Source organism: Miniopterus schreibersii (genome assembly GCF_964146895.1).
Source record: "Miniopterus schreibersii genome assembly, chromosome: 15".
NCBI lineage: Eukaryota > Metazoa > Chordata > Mammalia > Chiroptera > Miniopteridae > Miniopterus > Miniopterus schreibersii.
In genome coordinates this window covers 17758745-17774639 of record NC_138115.1, presented here as the reverse complement: position 1 = coordinate 17774639, position 15895 = coordinate 17758745, and the positions used below count along the sequence as shown (strand labels likewise).

The 15895-nt window shown below is 48.0% G+C and overlaps 1 protein-coding gene across 1 annotated transcript in view; it reads left to right on the top strand.

Annotated features, from left to right (window-relative positions):
- DNAH1 (dynein axonemal heavy chain 1) overlaps window positions 1-15895 on the top strand; it is a gene marked incomplete at its 5' end in the record, with an annotated part of 71101 nt that overhangs the window by 7548 nt on the left and 47658 nt on the right. Inside the window, 8 exons of the mRNA XM_081160843.1 lie at window positions 414-575; window positions 1130-1382; window positions 10419-10576; window positions 11428-11639; window positions 12272-12570; window positions 13739-13889; window positions 14937-15130; window positions 15219-15444. Of these exons, the coding sequence (XP_081016969.1) occupies window positions 414-575; window positions 1130-1382; window positions 10419-10576; window positions 11428-11639; window positions 12272-12570; window positions 13739-13889; window positions 14937-15130; window positions 15219-15444 (1655 nt within the window). The remainder of the gene's footprint in view (window positions 1-413; window positions 576-1129; window positions 1383-10418; window positions 10577-11427; window positions 11640-12271; window positions 12571-13738; window positions 13890-14936; window positions 15131-15218; window positions 15445-15895) is intronic.

Genomic DNA, 15895 nt, shown 5'->3' with positions numbered 1-15895 from the left:
CCTGATATGAGGGGCCCAGGGCCTCAACTGCCCAGGCAGCCTATGGGAAGGGCATAGGTCACCCTGGGCTTGGTCAATTTGAAGGGTTCTAGCCCAGACACGATGATCTTTACAACTAGATCCTCTATAGGTCTCTGTTTGCTTGGGGCTTTCCTGCCTCCTCTCCCAGTCCTGCTAGCTTCTCTGCCTCGATGGGGTCATGCAGAGCACAAGGGCGGAAAGGTCTGCTCCTTCTGGCTCCTCCCGCTGCCAGGGGTTCCCCAGAGTCTAGCTCAGCTGAGAGAAAGCAAGGCCCCCACTCTGCTGGAGCCAAAGGGGGTCTTCCTGGTGGAGTGAGGCCAGACTAGTGACCTCTGAGATATGTTCCCAGCACCTGCTGCTCACACTCCGAGGCCCCTACCACCCCGTTTCAGAGGACCCCAAAAGTAAGGAGCTGAAGTACGAATGGTGCAATGTCGGTGTCCTGGACTATGACAAGGAGAAGAAGCTGTATCTGGTGCACAAGACAGACGAGAACGGCTTGGTGCGAGACGAGATGGGGAAGCCCATCCTGAACGGAGGGGTCACCGCTGAAGGTACAAGCTTTCTGCCCCTGATCCAGGCGGATTCCCAACTCAGGCTGGGCCTGGCCTGTGACTGAAGCCAACCCCCACCTAGGGCACAGCCAGCTCAGGTTGGAATTCTCCCTTGCTCTGTTTGTCCTGTGGCTGGCTGTCCCTGACCAGTGAGAACCAGAGGGCCCATCACTCAGAGACCCCAACTCTGAGCAGCTGGTAGTGCCACTTTCAGCATGATGTTGAGAAGGAGCCTGAGGCCCATAAGTTAGTGATGTCTCCCGTGGTGTGGCATCAAGGAATGGGCATGTAAACAGCCACCCCTGTATAGCTCCTTGTTTGTGCAAAGCTCTTTATAGTTTACAAAGCACTTGCTCATCCATCCATGACAAGCTAAGAGGTGGGTGGGGCAGGGAGTGTCATCATACCCATTTCACAGATGTGATGGGGGTCAGAAAAGGGAAACCACCTGCTCAGGGCTACCTTGCAGCAGCAGCAGAGGCAGGCTGCAACCCAGTCCTCCAGCCCAGAGAGCTGAGCTGAGTATTTTTTCTCTCTCTCCCACCCGCCTTCAGGAAGGCCACCCCTCCTGGTCTGCCAATACTGGGTGCCACGGATCCAGCTTCTCTTCTGTGCGGAGGACCCACGTGTGTTCACACAGCGTGTGGTCCAGGCCAACGCCTTGCGCAAGAACACCGAGGCACTGCTGCTATACAACCTCTATATAGACTGCATGCCCTCCGAGGGCCAGCGGCTCCTCAGCGAGCAGAGCATGAGCAGGATCAAGCAGTGGGCCATGAGCACGCCCCGGATGCGCAAAGGGCCCTCGTGAGTCCCTGCCAGACCTTTCCCCATGCCCACACGTTACCACCTCCAGGAAGCCCTCCGTGGGGAAGTAGTGCTGCCCAGGCGTAGTGCTCCCTTCATGCCCTCTTTCACCTTGCCAAAGACCACATGCTTGCCACCAAACCACTCAGTCTTGGTAGTGTAGATGAAAAAGCGGGAACCATTTGTGTTTGGTCCCGCATTGATTACTGTGGCTTTTTAGTAGGTTTTGAAATCAAGAAGTGTGAGACCTCCAACTTTGTTCTTCTTTTTCAAGGTTGTTTTGGCTTTTTGGGGTCCCTTGAGATTCCATATTAATTTTAGGATGGATTTTTCTATTTCTGCAAAAAAAAATTGGGGGATTTTGATAGGGATTTGCATGCTCATTTTCCATGTGAGATTTGGTATCAATTTATCTAGCTCTATTTTAAAAACACTTGGTATTTTTTGGGGGATTGCATTGTATTTTTAAATTACCTTAGGTATAGCTGACATCTTTAGGATCTTGAATTGTCCTATCCAAGAACAAGAAATGTTTGTCCATTTTTTCAAGTCTACTTTTGTATCTTTTAGGAGTGTTGAAAATTTTTTCATATAGGTTTTGCATATTTATTATTAAGTATTTTATCTTCTTCGTGGCTATTATATATGGGATTTCCTCTATCGTTACACCAATTGATAACGCTATGCTAATTTTATATCCTGTTACCTTACAGAAATCACTTAATGTTTGATTTTGTTTTATCATTGCTTCTCTAGGGCTTTCTAAGTACACATTATCTGTAAATAGAAATAGCTTTACTTATTCTTTTTCAATTCTTACTCTTCTAATTCCTTTCTCTTTTCTAGTTGCACTCTCTAATACCTCCAGTACAATATTGAATAGTACAGCAGATGGTAGTTGTCCTTACCTTGTTGTTAGTATTAGTGGAAATGCCTCTGGTGTTTCCCTCTTGAGAAAATGCTAGCTTTAGGCCTTTATGTATTTAATAACATACCCATTGATTTCTACTTTCTTAAGTGTTTTTGTTACGAGCACTTTAAGGACCTATGGGGATAATCATATAATTTGTCTCCTTAGACCTATTAACATGGTGTATTATATAATTGATTTTCTGATACTGAAACAACTTTGCATTCTTTTAATAAATCCACTTGGCCATGGTGTATCTTTTTTTTTTTTTCCCCCAAAATATTACAGATGTCCCCTTTTATCCCCATTGACCCCTTCCACCTGGCACCCACTCCCCTCCCCAGGCCTTCGCCACACTATTGTCTATGTCCATAGGTTATACATATATACATATAAATTCTTTGATTAATCTCTCCCCACGCACCCACCCACCTCCATCTTCCCTCTGAGATTCGACAGTCTGATCTTTGCTTCCATATCACTGAATCTATTTTGCTCATCAGTTTATTATGTTCTTTAGATTCCACGTATAAGTGAGATCATGTGATGTTTGTCTTTCTCTAACTGGCTTATTTCACTTAGCATAATATTCTCCAGGTCTACCCATACTGTCCCAAAGGGTACGAGATCCTTCTTCTTTACAGCTGCGTAGTATTCCATGGTGTAAATGTCCCACAGCTTTTTTATCCACTCATCTACTAATGTTTCCAGATCTTAGCTACTGTAAATTGTGCTGCTATGAACATCAGGGTGCATATATTCTTTCTGATTAATGTTTCAGGATCCTTATGATATATTCCTAGAAGTGGGATCACTGGGTCAAAGGCAGATCCATTTTAAATTTTTTGAGGAACCTCCATACTGTTTTCCACAGCGGCTGCACCAGTCTGCATTCCCCCCAGCAGTGCACTAGGTTCCCCTTTCTCCACACCCTCGCCAGCAGGTGTCATTTGTTGATTTGTTGATGGAGCCATTCTGACAGGTGCGAAGTGACACCTCATTGTGGTTTTAATTTGCATTTCTCTGAGGTTGAGCATTTTCTCATATGTCTCTTGGCCATCTGTATGTCCTCTTTGGACAAGTGTCTATACAGGACCTTTCCCCATTTTATCTGTATTGTTTGTCTTCCTCTTCTTAAGTTGTATGAGTTCTTTGTACGCTTTGGAAATTAGCCCCTTATCAGATGAATCCTTGGCAAATATGTTCTCCCACATGGCGGGGTTCCTTTGTATTTTGAGGCTGGTTTCTTTTGCTGTGCAGAAGCTTTTTAGTTTGATGTAGTCCCATTTGTTTATTTTTTCTCTTATTTCTGCATTCACTGGTTGATTCTTATATGTGCCCTGACCAGGCATTGAACCCGAAACCTTGGTATATCAGGACGACACTCTAACCAACTGAGCTCCCCGGCCAGGGCCGTGCATCATTTTTTAATGTGGTATTAGATTCTGTTGGTTAATATGCTGTTTAGAACTTTTTGCATTGATATGTGATGTTGGTCTGTAACTTTTTGTACTGTTTTTATCAGGTTTGAAGTAAAGTTATACTTGCTTCATATAAATAATTTTGACATTTCCCTTCATTTTCAGTACTCTGGAACAATGTATGTTAATTGGGGCTATCTGGTCACTCCTTTGTGAAATCATTGGTCTATTTAAGTTTTCTTATTTCCAATGAGTCAATTTCAGTATATTTTGTTTCTCTGGAAAATTATCCATGTTATTTAGGTTTTTAAGTACATTTGTGTAGAATTTTACAATATGATAAAAAAAAAAATTTCTTCTGTTTCAATGTTGACTTCCCCTTTTTACTTCTTATTTTGTAGTTATATTCTCTCCTCCCCCCCTTTTTTATTGATTTAAGAGAGAGAGAGTAAGGAAGAAAGAGAGAAACATCAATTTATTGGTCATTGATTGACTCTTGTACCTGCCTTGACCAGGGATCAAATGTGCAACTTTGGCACATGGAGATGATGCTCTAACCAACCAAGCTACTGCCAGGGCCCCCTTTTGTTCTTTATTAACTTATTTGGTGATTTGTTTGGCTTGTTAAATTAAAAAATATAGAATTTAGACATTAATGTGATGTGCTGCTTTCTATATCTACCTCATTAATTTCTACTTTTACTTTATTTTCTTCTTGTGCCTTCTTTGGCTTATGTTTTGTTATGTTGGTAATTTGGGAGTGTGTGTGTGTATGCATGGTAGGAATTTAATTCAGTTATTTACATTCTTTTTTTTTTTTTTTTTAGTATATCTTTATTGATTTCAGAGAGAGGAAAGGAGAGGGAGAGAGAGAGATAGAAACACCAATGATGAGAGAGTCATTGATCCGCTGCAGCCTGCAACCCGGGCATGTGCCCTGACCGGGAATCGAACCCTGATCGCCTGGATCCTAGGTCGACGCTTAACCACTGAGCCACGCCCGGCCGGGCCAGTTATTTACATTCTTACTGATAAATGTGTTTAAAGCTATCAACTTGCCTCTAATAACTGCTTTAAAAATAGTCCACAGTTCTTATATGTAGTATTTCATTTTTTTATTCCAAAAATTTGGTTTATATTTCCCATTTTATTAAAGAGTTGTTTAATATAAAGTTTTAAATTTTTTCTGTGGAAAGGTATTGTTAAAATTTTTTCTTAACAATGTCTGGTTTTGCCAAGCCTGTATGGCTCAGTGGTTGAACACTGACCCATGCACCGAGAGGTAGCCGGTTTGATTCCTGGTCAGCGCACATGCCAGGTTGTGGGCTTGGTCCCCAGTGGAGGGAGTGCAGGAGGCAGCCCATCGCTGTTTCTCTCTCATCGATGTTTCTATCTCTTTCTTCTCCCTCCCTCTCTATCTAAAATCAGTAAAAACATACTTTTTTTGGAAAAAAAAAAAGAATAGTGCCTGGCATATAGAAGGCATTCAGTAAGTTTTAAAACATTTTCTATTTTTATTGCATTGAGATCAGAGAGTGTTATTTGTAATATTTCTACTGTATAAAACTTGCTGATGTTTTCTTTATAACCTAATATATAATCAGTTTTTGTGAATATTCCATTTGTACTTGGGAAGAGGCATATTTCTATTATTAGGGCATAAAAGTTTTATGTATATATATACACGCACACACACATATATATGTTATTTACATCTTCTGTATCCTCACTTTTGTTCACTGAGAGTAGTGTGTTATCTCATTATGAATTGGAGCTTTTAGCATTAAAAAGTATCCTTGATCAGGTCCAATGCTTTTTACTTGAATTTTACTTTGTTTGATATCAGAATTATAACCTGGCTTTTCTGTTGTTTCCATCTTTCTGGTGGACCTTTGCCCATCCCTCTCATTTTAGCCTTTCGAAATTAGTTCGTTTTAGATACGTCTCTTGTTATCACCATACTGGGTCTTTGTCAACCAAGTTAAGAATCTTTTTCTCGTAATAAGTGACAGAGCTGATGTGTCTGAGCTCAATTTTGTCATATTGTTTCATCTCATAGTTATTACGAGTATTATAATACAGTTCTGTGCTTCTGTACATGATGCGTTTTCTTTGTTTTTCTCCTTTTTAATTTTATTTTGGTATTTAGGAAGGTTTGTACCTTCATTAGTGGATTCTTTCGTACTTACCCCCTTTATAATGACCATAATCCCCTGCTTTCCTATTTAACCTTTTAATATCTATTTTGTCAGTTTTAATGCCATCCTCTAACTCCCTTCTACTTCCTAAGCAACACTCCTCGATGGCGTTCTTCTTTCCTCAGTCCTGTCTCCTCCCATTTTCAGTTGCTTTTTTCTATTTAATATTTTAACGTGATATTTTTTCACCCTCATCTCTATCTTTTTCTAGTCTGAAATCTACAATGAAATACGTTAAGTATATTCATCTTTTTTTCCTGAAGTTTCCCCTATCATTTTGTAGGGGAGGAAGAAAGTCCTTTTTCTTCATACCCTTCTAGGTTCCCAGCTGGGGTTCTGTAGTAAAGGACAGATTAGCAAGAGAAAAGCATACAAACGTATTGAATATGTTTCAGTTGACTAGTACCCTTCATAAGGAAATGAAGACCTGAAGAGGTTAAGCCTGAGCATTTTTATGCCAGGCTTGGTGAGAAGTGGAAAGCCATGGGAAGATGTGATGGGACAAAAGGCTATGAGCTAAGGGTAGCAAACTGGGTGAAACTTAGCAAGGCCTGTTCCTTCAGATTCCTCTTGGCATTGCTCTACCCTAGAGCTAAGGATGTCCCTTTCCTCCAAGTATAGGGAGAGCACCTCTATGCTTTCTATAGAGGGCCTTATGACCTTCTTCAGGAGAAGGTCAGAGGGTCCTTCTTGCACCTGTTGTTTCTCAAATTCCTCAGTTTAAACATTCAGTATGCCAAGGTGCCATATTTGGGGATAATGTGTCTGGAACCCCATCAATCTCTTGGTTGGGTGAAACTCTTCTTCTAGTATATTTCTCATAAAGGGCACAGCATTCCTAGAGTTCTTGCATGTTTAAAACTTGAAGGACAACCTGACTGGATATAAAATTCTTGGTTCACACTTTTATTCCTAGAGGTTTTTTGTTTCTTTTTCTTAAGATCTAATTTGCTTTATTAGGTGATTCATGAATCAAGCAGCATTCCATCTAACAACTAGAAGGGTGCTCCCAGAGTGTTGTTTTTTAAATGCTTGCCTTGCTTTGTATGTTGCTTTTGAAAAGCCTGATACCAATCCAATGCTCTGTCCCTTGTAAATGCTTTGATTTTTTTTGCTTGGAGCCCTCAAGGATTTTTTTAATCTTTAAAGCCCAATTATTTTACTAGAGTATGCCTCAGAGTTGATGATTCTGGGTCAGTTTTCCGAAGTGCACAATGGGCCTTTTAAATACAGAGATTCAGATATTCTTTTCTTTCTGGAAGTTTCTTTTGCCTTATAGTGGGGGGGTCTTCCAGAGCAGGAAGCGGTTATACCTTTTAGACAACATATGGATACATTTGTGAAGAATGGAGAAACAGAGGGGTGGTTCAGGATGGGGGTGGGTAGTCCACGTGAAGAACCTAGGAAGATGGGGCTAGTTTGACAAGGTCTGCTGGTACGTGTGGATGGGCGCTCAGCAGCCCCCAGCGCTCCAGCTGCCTGCCCGCCGCACGCCCCTTCCCCTGAATTACAGTTTTAAATTAGTTCTGTTCCATCGTTTTGTTTTTCTTCATCAGAGATTCTATCTATCTTGCTGCTTCTTTGCCAGTTTCTAATTAATCCACTTTCTGATCCTTTTTAGTTCTTTTTATCATGTTTATTTCCTTGGTTATAGTCCTGTCTTTCTTCAATGTACTTTATTACGTTTTTTTATTTGACTCTACTATTCCTTGGACACCTCATAATCTAGCCTTCTTTCCTGAGAAAGTTTTGTTTCTTCCATTTCTTTTCTGAGTTCAATCAAATATCTTTTTCTTTCTATTTCCCCATTTCTGTGTTTTATTTTTGAATCTCTGACTCAGGGTGTTTTTCTCATATGCCCAGTGGCTTGCTTGAAGATGTTTCATTCAGTTTCAAGTGTTGTGTTCGTTTCCTCCTGCTTTGTCTTTGTTTCTCTTTTGAGGTTTGGATGAGACGTCCTATCAGTGAAGGAGTTCTCTCTCTTTTTCTTACAGTAGCTTTATATAAATGTAATTTACTTTCGCCCATTCATTTCATGGATTTGGGATGTTTTACAAGACTCCTAGTTCAAGGTTGCCCTCCTCTGTTAGTGTAACAAACGAGCTTTCTTTTTTCAAATGGATGGCTGTGTGTGTGTGTGTGTGTGTGTGTGTGTGTGTGTATGTTGGGAAGAGCAACTGTGTGTCCTCTAAGGTTTTGTTTCCTCTTACCTTTAGGACTCTGATTTTCACTTTTACTCTTTTTTCCAGCCACCTTCCAATCTCCAAATGACTCCTCTTTCTCGTTACCCTCCCCCTTAAAGAAGCTACTTGGAAGGCACGCACATCCGTTTTCCTCCTTGTGGGAAGTGCTGTCATCCGCCAGGGCTCTTGTTCAGTGTTTCTGCAGGTGGGATGGACGTGCTCTTTCCGGCAGGACTTAGCCCAGTCTCAGGGCTACCGCTGCTCCCCCTGCCCAGTGTCTCTCCGTCCGCCCTTGTTCCGTGAGTGTGAGCGCCAGCTCACTGGGACTTGATGTTTATTTTTCTGCTTAAAGATAGTGTGAGGTTTGAACATTCTGTCTACCCTAGTTATGCTAAAGTCGTTCTTTATGCTTGGTTTTGTTTTTTTCTTTGTATGTATTCACTTATGTATTTATGTATTTATTTATTTTTGAGAGTGTGCCGGGAGAGTTGAGTTGATGTAGCCAATTCAACTACCTGGGTTGCCCAGAATTCCATTTCTTTAGTTTTAGGTTAGTCAGAGTATTTTCAACTGTACATAACAAAGATGCTGGGCTCATACTGGCTTGGACATCAGGGAAATATACACTACTTCACCTGTAACAAGAAGACTGATGCAGGGCGCCTCGGGCTCAGGATGTGGGGCTCAGTGTGTCTCCAGTGTACGCTGGCTTCATCTTCAGGCAGGACAGAAGCACAGGTTCAGGGTCCGTTAAGTCCTGCCATAGACCAGATTCCCTAAAAGCAAAGTATGATTTGGGGAGTCTTGTATAAGTGATTGATTGATTGATTTTTATTTATCTATTTTTTGTTAATCCTCACATGAAGATATTTTTTCCATTGCTTTTCAGAGAGAGCGGAAGGGAGGAAGGGGGGGGAGAGAAACATCTATATGAGAGAGACACATCAATTGGTTGCGTCCCGCAGGCGCCCCAACTGGGACTGGGGAGCAAACCTGCAACCGAGTTACATGCCCTTGACTGGGAATTGAACCTGCGACCCTTCCATCTGTGGGCTGACACTCTGACCACTGAGCCAAACCGGCCAGGGCAGTGATTGATTTATTGATGAAGTCCTCTCAGGAGAAATCTGTAAGGGAGAGAAGGAGGCAGGATATTATAGAGGAAGCAACTAGGCAAAGCTGTGGATTTAGGGGAAGTCTAGCCTCTGATCCTGTGGGGGACTCTGAAGCATGAATGACACCACAGAATTTATCCTGAGGGAGACAGGACAAGGGGGCTTGACTTTATATGTTGGCCTCAATTATTGATCATTGGAGGAATCAGCACTTGAGCTGAGCCTGCTGGGCTGGGAAGCAGAGAAGCACAGGAGAGCTGCAGGCCACGGACTGGATGAAGGGTGTCCCTGGACAAGAGGAGGGCTCCTGGATGTCACCTCCTGCCAGAGCCTTCAATGCTTGTCACATGGGGCTCTGAGCCATGGGCATGCTTTCATTCATTTCTTCATAGTGCACTCAACGCTTGCATACTGAGAACCCTTTGAATACCAGGCCCTGTTCTGCAGAAATGACCATGAACTAGACACTCCCCATGCACACACTGTCCCTCATCCTGTGTTCACTGACCAGAGAGGACCAGGAGTGTCAAGACAAAGGAAGCACTTTGGGAGCATAAATGGGACCTACCCTTATCCAGAAAGAGAGCATATATGCCCGGGACGAAAACCCCAAGGGATGAGTGAGTTTGGTCAGGCAGAGTTGGGGCTGGGTCACTCAGGTGTGGCTGCCAGAGGGAACAGTGTGTGCAGAAACTCTGAGGTGCTCAAGAGCCCGGTGCCTCCAGGAACTCAGAGGCACTGCCTGTGGCTGGACCAGGTGAGAACAGGAAAAGTATCCTGAGAGGAAGGGGGGCAGAGCCAGCTGGCGGGTCTCTTGGGTTCCAGGAAGAGGTTTGGCCTTACCCTAGGATCCAGGGGACTCAGGGTCGGATTTTAAGCAAGAAAGGGATGTGATCAGATTCAAGTTCTGTGGGGAGTAGATTGGAATGAGGTGAGAGTGAGGGGTGAGAGTGAGGGGACCAGGCAGGGAGGGTGGCCTGCACTAGGTGACAATGAGAAGTGAGAAGCAAAATGGGCAGAGTCAGGGACTGATGCGAGGGTGGAGGTGGCATGAAAGAGGCAGCTGACAAGGGTGATGGAGGTCGGTGGCCAGGGTCCAGATGGAGGCGTATCCCTAGGCCCATGCCAGAGCGGAGTCCGGGCCCCAGTGTCAGGGTGACAGGGTGTGTGGAGCTCCCTGATTCCCATTTCTCTGTTCCACATGGACAGGGTTCTGGAGCACCTCAGCAACCTGTCCAGAGAAGTGAACCTGGACTATGAGCGCAGCATGAACAAGATCAACTTTGACCAAATTGTCGCCTCCAAGCCTGACACGTTCTCCTACGTGACCCTGCCCCAGAAGGAGGAGGAGACAGTGCCTCAGTATGGTGAGGGTGGTGGCGAAGGTGGCCCTAGGGCCGCCCAGCCAGCCAGAGAGCCCCCCCTACCCCCCCACGCCCCCCCACCCCCACCCCACCCCCGTCTCCTATAAACCCAGCACTCACCGCATGGATCCTGTCCCCAGCATTCATGCCCCGCCTTTTCCTAACTGCCTGGAGGGCTGGGGGCAGTGGGTGAAGGCTCTTTAGAAACAGTAGTCTGCATAGTACAGAAGTAGCAAGGTAAACACGTACTAGGAAAACAGTTGCTCAGAAGTAGATGTAAAGGGCGCTGATTATCTGACCCAGGGACATGGGGCCCTTTCTTCCTCCAACAGCAAGAGTAGGTTGACATTGCTGCGGCTCCATTGGACAGGTGGCAGACTGAGCCACAGAGTAGGACACCAGGTCCCCCCAAGCCCTCCTTGCTTTGAGCTCCCTAATCCCTGCTAATTTTCCTGGACTCAGGAAAGCTGGGTCAGGCATGGACAGTGGGCATTCCAAGGGCCCTGGTACCCACATCTTTTCTTGGTACCCTGGGCAGGCGCCAGATGGGCATCAGGGGTGGTGTGCAGAGTGGGCAAGAGTGGATGAGGAGAGGGGTTGAAGTTCTCACTCACCCATTTCAAAGGGGTCTGTGACACAAAGGCGCCTGGAGGAAATTTACTTACCCACCCCAGAGTAGACACCTCACTGCAGGGCCTTCGGGCTGCTCTGACAGGCCGTGGAAAGAGAGGGATCCTGGGGACATGTGTGCCTCTTCCTGGGAGGAGACAGGAGCTGTGTCCCTCTAGATCTGTCCTGACCCAGGGTGTGTCCTAGGCCCATATGACACTGGCCCTTGGCCCCCAACCCCACAGGGCTGGTGAGTGTCCCCAAGTACCCTTTCCGGGAGCAGAAGGCAGACTTCACCTTTGTGTCCCTGCTCACACGGCCGGAGGTCATCACAGCCCTCAGCAAGGTGCGGGCCGAGTGCAACAAGGTGACCACCATGTCCCTGTTCCACTCGACCCTCTCTAAGTACAGCCGCCTGGAAGAATTCGAGCAGATCCAGTCACAGACTTTCTCCCAGGTGCGTAGGCACCCAGGGCACAAGGTGGCAGCATGCAGACCAGAGCCTTGGAGCTAATAGGGGCAGGCCAGGGGCTCCCGGGGTGAGATGTGAGTCCCTGCTCTCCTTAAAACCAGGCCTCACCTCTTCCTACACTTCTGGAAGGCTGGGGTGGGTGCCAAGGGGGGTGGCTCACCTTGGAGAGAAAAGGAGATCCAGTCACTTCCCATCCCGACCCTGGTGGCCTCTGAAGCAGAAGCAGGAACCCTATGCACCCTTGTGTCTACCTGAGGATTGGGTACAAGAGAGAAGGGGTTCAGCCTCCTGCAAAACAGCTGCCAGGTGACTGAGGAGAAAGGCTCCCTCTCTCTCTGCCACTCTCCTGGTATCTCTATCTCTCTCCCTTGGCTAGAAGGAAAGCCTTGTTTTGTTTCCCCTCTCTTCCTCCTTTCCCCAGAGCAGTCCTGGTTCCCCAGGTCACAGGAGGGCGTTGGTTGGCAGGCACTGTCATTAAGTTGGGGTTGGGGGAGATCCCTCTGTAGTCATCTTCCTGAGGCCACCCGAGCACCCTGGGGCCTAGGGTCCTTCAGCATGGCAGCTTTGGGCAGCAGTTCCCTGGGGTGGCCACATGATGCCACCTGTGGCCACTCCAGGTGCAGATGTTCCTCAAGGACAGCTGGATCAGCACGCTCAAGGTGGCCATGCGCAGCAGCCTGCGGGACATGAGCAAGGGCTGGTACAACCTCTATGAGACCAACTGGGAGGTGTACCTCATGTCAAAGCTGCGCAAGCTGATGGAGCTGATCAAGTACATGCTGCAGGACACGCTGCGCTTCCTGGTGCAGGACTCGCTGGCCAGCTTCTCGCAGTTCATTTCTGATGCCTGCTGCAGTGTGCTCGACTGCACTGATGACATGGTGTGGGGCGGAGATTTCATAAACAGCCCCTACAGGTGGGGCCCGCCAGGCTGAGGCACCTGCTGACACCTTGCCATGACCCAGTGGCTAGGGTGGTGCAAGGTGGGGGGACCAGGGAGGCCAGGGTCAGGGTGCCCATCACTGCCAGGTCCTGGACATCAGGGAGATCTTGGTTCCCCCCGGAATGTCCCACGGCTTGCATTTTTCCTGTGAGGAGATGTGGGATAGGTGGAGGGACCAACACATGCAGAAGCAGGAAGGAGAAAGAACTTGGGGCAGTCGAGGAAGGAGAGCCCAGCAGCTGTGGCTGGAGTGGGGAGGCCAGGGAAGGCTGGTCAGGTGACATGGGTGAGGTGGCAGGGACAAGGCCAGACCATGCAGAGCATCTTGGAGTCATGGTCGGGGCTGGATTTATTCTAGGTCAGCAGCTATCAGAGGGGAGAAATGACCTAATTTACATTCCAAAATGATGCTCTGGATTTGTGGGGTCAAGTGAGACAGAAGAGAAGTCAGACCAAGGCTTCTGCCATTGTCTATACAAGGGGTGACAGGGCTGGGACTTGGTGGGACAGATATGGGGCAGTGCCTAGGTAGCAGTGCTGTGGGGCCTGGCTGCAGGAGAACGTGTGTGGGGAGGAGGGGAGGGGAGGGGAGGGGAGGGGAGGGGAGGGGAGGGGAGGGGAGGGGAGGAGATAAGGCTGACTCTGGGGTCCACCCCTAGGACCAAGCCTGGGGGAGCTGGCAGGGGTCAGGGGGCACAGGATGTTTGAGATGCCATTAGAGGTCCAAGTGGGTGCGTGGGTGGGTGGCAACCCAGAGTGCGGAGGGGAGGCCCAGCTAGTATCCAGGTTTGATAGTTCTTGTCATGTAGTGAGTGTCTGAAGCCAAGGATAGTGGGTTCCCAGGGAGAGTGAGAGCCACAAGTGCCCAGGGTGTGGCCAACCTGTCCTGATGACCTCAAGACTACATGGAGGGCCCTCCCTCTCCCTGCTGCCCATGGAACTCTGGGCAAATGGCAGGAACAGGCGAGCCTGTTCAGCTGGTCTGGGTCTCTCTGGTAACTTGGAGGTTTCAGGGAGGAGGGAGGAGGCAAGTCTCATGCATGAAGAGCTCAAAAGCCATCGTGGTGGCAGAGGACTGGGCCTGTTGCACACAGGCCTCCTCAGGCCCCTGCCCATGGTCAGCCTGGCCATTGCCCCACAGGCCCCGGAAGAATCCTCTGTTCATTGTGGACCTGGTGCTGGACAGCTCAGGGGTGCACTACAGCACACCGCTGGAGCAGTTCGAGACAGCTTTGCTCAACCTCTTCGACAAGGGCATCCTAGCCACCCACGCAGTGCCCCAGCTGGAGAAGGTACCCACAACTCAAGGCCCGGATACCTGCTGCTCTGGCTGCTAGTGGCCACCGTTGCCCCAGGGTGCTGCCCTGAGTATTAGAGCAGTTCAGCTTTATCATGGGGCTCCCACCTGGCTGCAGTGTGCTCAGCCCTTTAATAATTCTTCTTCTTCTTTTTTTAAAAAATATCTTTATTGATTTCAGAGAAAGGAAGGGAGAGGGAGAGAGAGAGAAACATCAGTGATGAGAGAGTCATCGTTGACCAGCTGCTTCCTGCATGCCCCCTACTGGGGTTCAAGCCCGCAACCTGGGCATGTGCCCTGACTGGGAATTGAACCGAAATCTCCGGGATCCTAGGTCAATGCTCAGCCGCTGAGCCGTGCCCGCTGGGCAGATTCTTGAGTAGCTCATTTCATCCTCACTGTAAGTTGAACTGGAAACCATCAACATCCACATTTTGTTGTGAGACTCAGAGAAGTTTAGCCTAAGGTCACATAGCTGCTGTCAGACCTGTGATGCCACCTAGGCTCACTTGTCCACTCCTGCCACAGCCATGTCTGACCCAGATCCCACCCTCTTGGTCCCATCCAGCTCCTGACCTCCGTCTTCAACTAAGATGTGAACACAGATCACCCTCCACACCCCAGCAGGGGGCGTGCAGGAGGCGGCCAGTCCATGTTGATGTTTCTCTCTCTCCTTTTCTCTCTCTCTAAAAGTCCCCATTTCACTGCCAGATCTGGGCAGAGCCCAAGCCCTTGGTCCAACAGCCTCTGTAACTCTGGTCTCCTCTTGTCTTCCTTGCTGGCCAGAGCCATCAGTGACCTGGTTGTCCCATCTGTTCCTTACCTTGGCAATGGGCTGAGTCAGACAGAGAAAGCCGGTGCCCCTTGGTGGACCCCATGGGGCTTCCGGCCTTGTATTTGTCCACAGCCCTAACCCTGCCCTCACCCCCACCATGCTCTCTGTGCTTGGCCACACTGCTGCCCACTCAGCCTTTGGGTCACATTTCCAACTCCTCTGCCCACCCGCCTCCTGACTCATCCAGTTCTGCCCCCCACTCCACAGCTGGTGATGGAAGACATCTTCATCAGCGGTAACCCCCTGCTGGAGTCAGTGGGGCTTCACGAGCCCCTGGTGGAGGAGCTGAGGGCCACCATCGCCAATGCTGTGCGCAAGGCCATGATCCCATTGCAGGCCTACGCCAAAGAGTACAGGAAGTACCTGGAGCTGAACAACCATGACATCTCCACATTCCTCAAGTGCGTGTGTCTGAGTGTGTCTGTGTGTCTGTGTGACCCCCATCCACACTCTCACCACCCTCTATCCCTGTGTGCCCACTGTCCATAGGGCCTACCAGGAGCAGTGCCCATCAGCTGAGGAGGTGCGGGAGGTGGTGCTCACCCACCTACAGGAGAAAGAGATCCTGGATAGCTCGCTGCCCAGCAGCATTGTCATTGGGCCCTTCTACATCAACGTCGACAATGTCAAGCAGAGCCTGTCCAAGAAGCGCAAAGCCCTGGCCACTTCCATGCTGGACATCCTGGCCAAGACTCTGCACAAGGAGGTGGACAGCGTAAGTGCCCCCCAGCTCAGCCCCAGTGACTGCAGCAGTGCGTGTACCCTTGCTTCCATGGTGAACTCCCACTAGCAAGATGTCCCCAGGCAGGTCCGGCCGGTGTGGTTCGGTGGTTGAGCATTGACCCATGCACTGAGAGGTCACCAGTTCGATTCCCAGTTGGGGCACATGCCCAGGTTGCAGCTCAATCCCCAGGAGGGGGTTTGCAGAAGGCAGCGGATCCATGAGGATGTTTCTCAGCAATGTTTCTCTCTCTCCTCCCTTTCTCTCTCTCTCAAATCAGTAAGAACATATTTTAAAAAAAACAAAAAAGATGTCCCCAGACAGAGTCAGTGATGCCTGTAGATACTAGGCCAGTGGAAGGACCTGGAAGTCATCCTGCCTTGACCCTACCTGTCTGCAGAGAGCTGTGCAATATGGAGGGCCCCAGGGAGGGATGCTGCTAACT